The sequence below is a fragment of the Apaloderma vittatum genome, unplaced genomic scaffold, assembly GCF_000703405.1.
Source record: "Apaloderma vittatum isolate BGI_N311 unplaced genomic scaffold, ASM70340v1 scaffold36867, whole genome shotgun sequence".
NCBI lineage: Eukaryota > Metazoa > Chordata > Aves > Trogoniformes > Trogonidae > Apaloderma > Apaloderma vittatum.
Genome location: NW_009727372.1, coordinates 14,760 through 17,680, shown reverse-complemented (window position 1 = coordinate 17,680; position 2,921 = coordinate 14,760). Strand labels below are relative to the sequence as shown.

At 52.0% G+C, this 2,921-nt stretch overlaps 1 protein-coding gene across 1 annotated transcript in view; it reads right to left on the bottom strand.

Annotated features, from left to right (window-relative positions):
- BAIAP2L2 (BAI1-associated protein 2-like 2) overlaps positions 1-889 on the bottom strand; it is a 10,916-nt gene extending 10,027 nt beyond the window's left edge. The window contains exon 1 of the mRNA XM_009873647.1: positions 851-889. Coding sequence (XP_009871949.1) covers positions 851-889 — 39 coding nt within the window. The remainder of the gene's footprint in view (positions 1-850) is intronic.
- Positions 890-2,921: the final 2,032 nt, after the last annotated feature.

Sequence of the window (2,921 nt, the reverse complement as noted above, 5' to 3'; positions counted from 1 at the left end):
TGTGGCGCCCCCCCCACCCCCTACAGTGGATGGCTGCGGTGACACGCAGCCATGGGACAAAGTCAGCTCCCTGCATTGGAGGTAGCTGGGACCTGCAGCTAACCAGGCGAGAAGGGATGCCACCAGGCAAGGTAGCCCACTGCAGAGCCAAGAGGTCACCTGAAGATGGCTTTCTCCCAAGGTCCCACACCCACTGCAGAGGGGAGTAACTGCAAGGAGATCTGAGCAGCCTTTCCCCTCATCCCTGAGCCTGCCGGGGTGAGGGCCATCGCTTATTATCCAGGCACGAACACAACCTTTTCCTGGATCTGGTGCGCTGCCAGAGCCAACAGCTTGCTAAGAGAAGGGATGGACTGCTTCAGATCAGCCTCTCTTACCTGCTGTATTTACCAAAGGTGCTCATTGCCTACATCAGAGCAGACCAAGGGCTGGAATAAGCAATTCCCTCTTCTTTGAGCCCTCACCATCTTGGTGCAGCACCCATGTGTGTAGGAAAGTATTTGTGAGATCAGATTGCTCTTTCCAGCGAGGGGCAAACTGTCATCTGAAAACTTCCTTCCTACCAGCAACCAAGGAGTGCCGCCCTTCATGCTCCATGCCCAAACCACCCTGGTTGACTAACTCCTTCCTGGATCTTCCTTAGGACCTGTGTCACCCTCCCCTTCTGCCAGCCACCTGCTCTCAAACACAGCCCAGAGCCCACAGAAGCCACTGCAATTCAGCCCAGGGACGGATCCAACCCGCGGCTGCCCACTCTTCAAGGCAACCTTTGGCAGAAAACAGCTCTTCTCCTCCCACCCACACGTCTCCCCTAGGCAGGCAGGAGCAGCTTTTGGTGCCGGACACTCACCTTATAGATGGAGATGGTGGATCTGTAGCACAGGTCCATCTCCAGAGACTTTTCCTGTCTCCCCACTGAGAAGCAAGGCACGAAAAGAGAGCACGAGGTGCTGTACTGGCCCAGAGGACTCTGCTTCTGCACAGCTGGCCGGATGGAAAGACACAGACGTGGTACAAAGGGAATGGAGCGCTGCTGGAGTTTAATAATTCACCAACCGAGAGGCTGGAACTTGATCTCTGGAAGTAACCAGACTCTGAGGAGAGAGGAATCCTGTGACAGCCAGCAAGGGCATGTGACCGCCTCCTTGCATTATTGATCGCCTGCTTGGTACCCAGCTCTCCCTGCCCTGACACCTGCGGAGCCAGCCACCTGCCAGAGGAACCGCCTCACAGCTCGTTGCCTCTGGCACTGCCACCACTCGGAGGCGGCTTGCTCAGCCTTGCTGTGTTAGTGGAGCATCTTCAGATCCCTCGCTGCACAGCTTGAAACCTCAGGCAGCAAAGAGCAGGGACTGAGGGGAAACACACAGAAAGCTCAAAATAGGTTTCACCTCTTCCCTGCCTTCTATTCCTCCACTGCGGGCCTCAGCCCTCTGGCTCTTAGCTTCCCTCCCACTCCTGGTCTGCGTGAGTCCTGAGCTGAAGGCTTGAGCTTGTGCCTGAAGCCGCCGGCTCTCCCTGCCAGCACGCAAGGAGCCTGAGCACAGCATTGTTCCGGGAAGCCCCCACAAGTGGTGCAGGCTTATAGAAGGGGCAAGTACAAGCCAGGGGCTAAAAGCAGAAATGAACTCATGTTCTCTTCATCCCAAGACATGGGTTTTGTTTTTCCGCAGGACGGTAAGCCCCTCCATTACTGTAGGAAAATTAAAAACCTTTATTCCACATGGAAAGCTCCTTAATTCCACAATCTCATTTGTGAAAGTGAAGAGCAGAAGGCAGATAATCAGTTTTTAGTGCTGTTCATGACTCGGCACCCACACTCCTGCCAGCGGTGTCCCCTCGCAATCAGGGGGCATCAGCTCCAGCAAGCTTGCAGCAGTTATCTTGTCCAGGAACCACCTGGGGAATACCAAAAGTTAAAGCCCTGTCTCCAGTCATTTGTATCCTGAGGGTTTTCAACATTTCTCTTTTTAGGCCAAGAGGATTCTCACATAGGAGCTGGTTCAAAGCCTCACTCTATTGGCTTCAACTCCTAAGCCCAGCGTGCAACGTTGTGTTTCGTGGGACAGCCGGCCACTCACACCGCTCACACACTCCCAGGGCTGGCTGCAGGGACAAGCCCTTTACCTCTTCGGCTCATACAAAGGGTGTAACCCTGTGTCTCAGGAAGCCCAATTCCTGATTTTCTACCTGTAAGAAATTTGAAGGCTGTGAGCTCAGAACTGCTCTGGGACCTTGCAGGATGGAGGGGTGGGGAGGGGGGAGAGAGAGAGACACACACGAGAGAACCATGGACTGCATGTCAGTGGAACCAAATGCAAACCTCTCTTTATTTCAAGTCGCGCTAGCTTTGCACAAAAGCACTGTTCACAATGGCAGTCCACTCAGTAAAAAGCAAATTATTTAATAGTTCAGTTTTTCTGGTTACTCCTCAAAATGCCTCCAGACAGACACAAAAATTATTGATAAATATGCAAAATTTACTGCAGAAACATTGATTAGTGTAGCAGTCACAATGGGATCTCCAGAAGTAAAAAAAAAAAAAAAAAAAAAAGTAAATCCAAATTGTCACAGGGTCATCTTTGGTGGGAACTGATGTGAACATTTCAGTTCCACACTAAGAACAAAGAGAAATGATCTCTCTACCAAACCAAGGCTATTGTCCCTCATCTTGAGCCTGCTGCAAGTAAAGACAGGCTTTCACCCCTCAGCCCTTGAGCAAAGAGTAGCATAGCAATTTAGGGGACACAAAATAGTCTCTGGAAGGGAGGATCTACTCCCACCTCAGGTGCAGTCAGGACCTGTGTGGCCAGTCCATCTCAGAGGGGAAAGGGGATGGTGCTCCAGAAGACAACTGGCTCAGGAGAGGTTCCCTCTCACAAGGCCAGTCACAGCATTCCACATCGTTATCTACTGTAGAA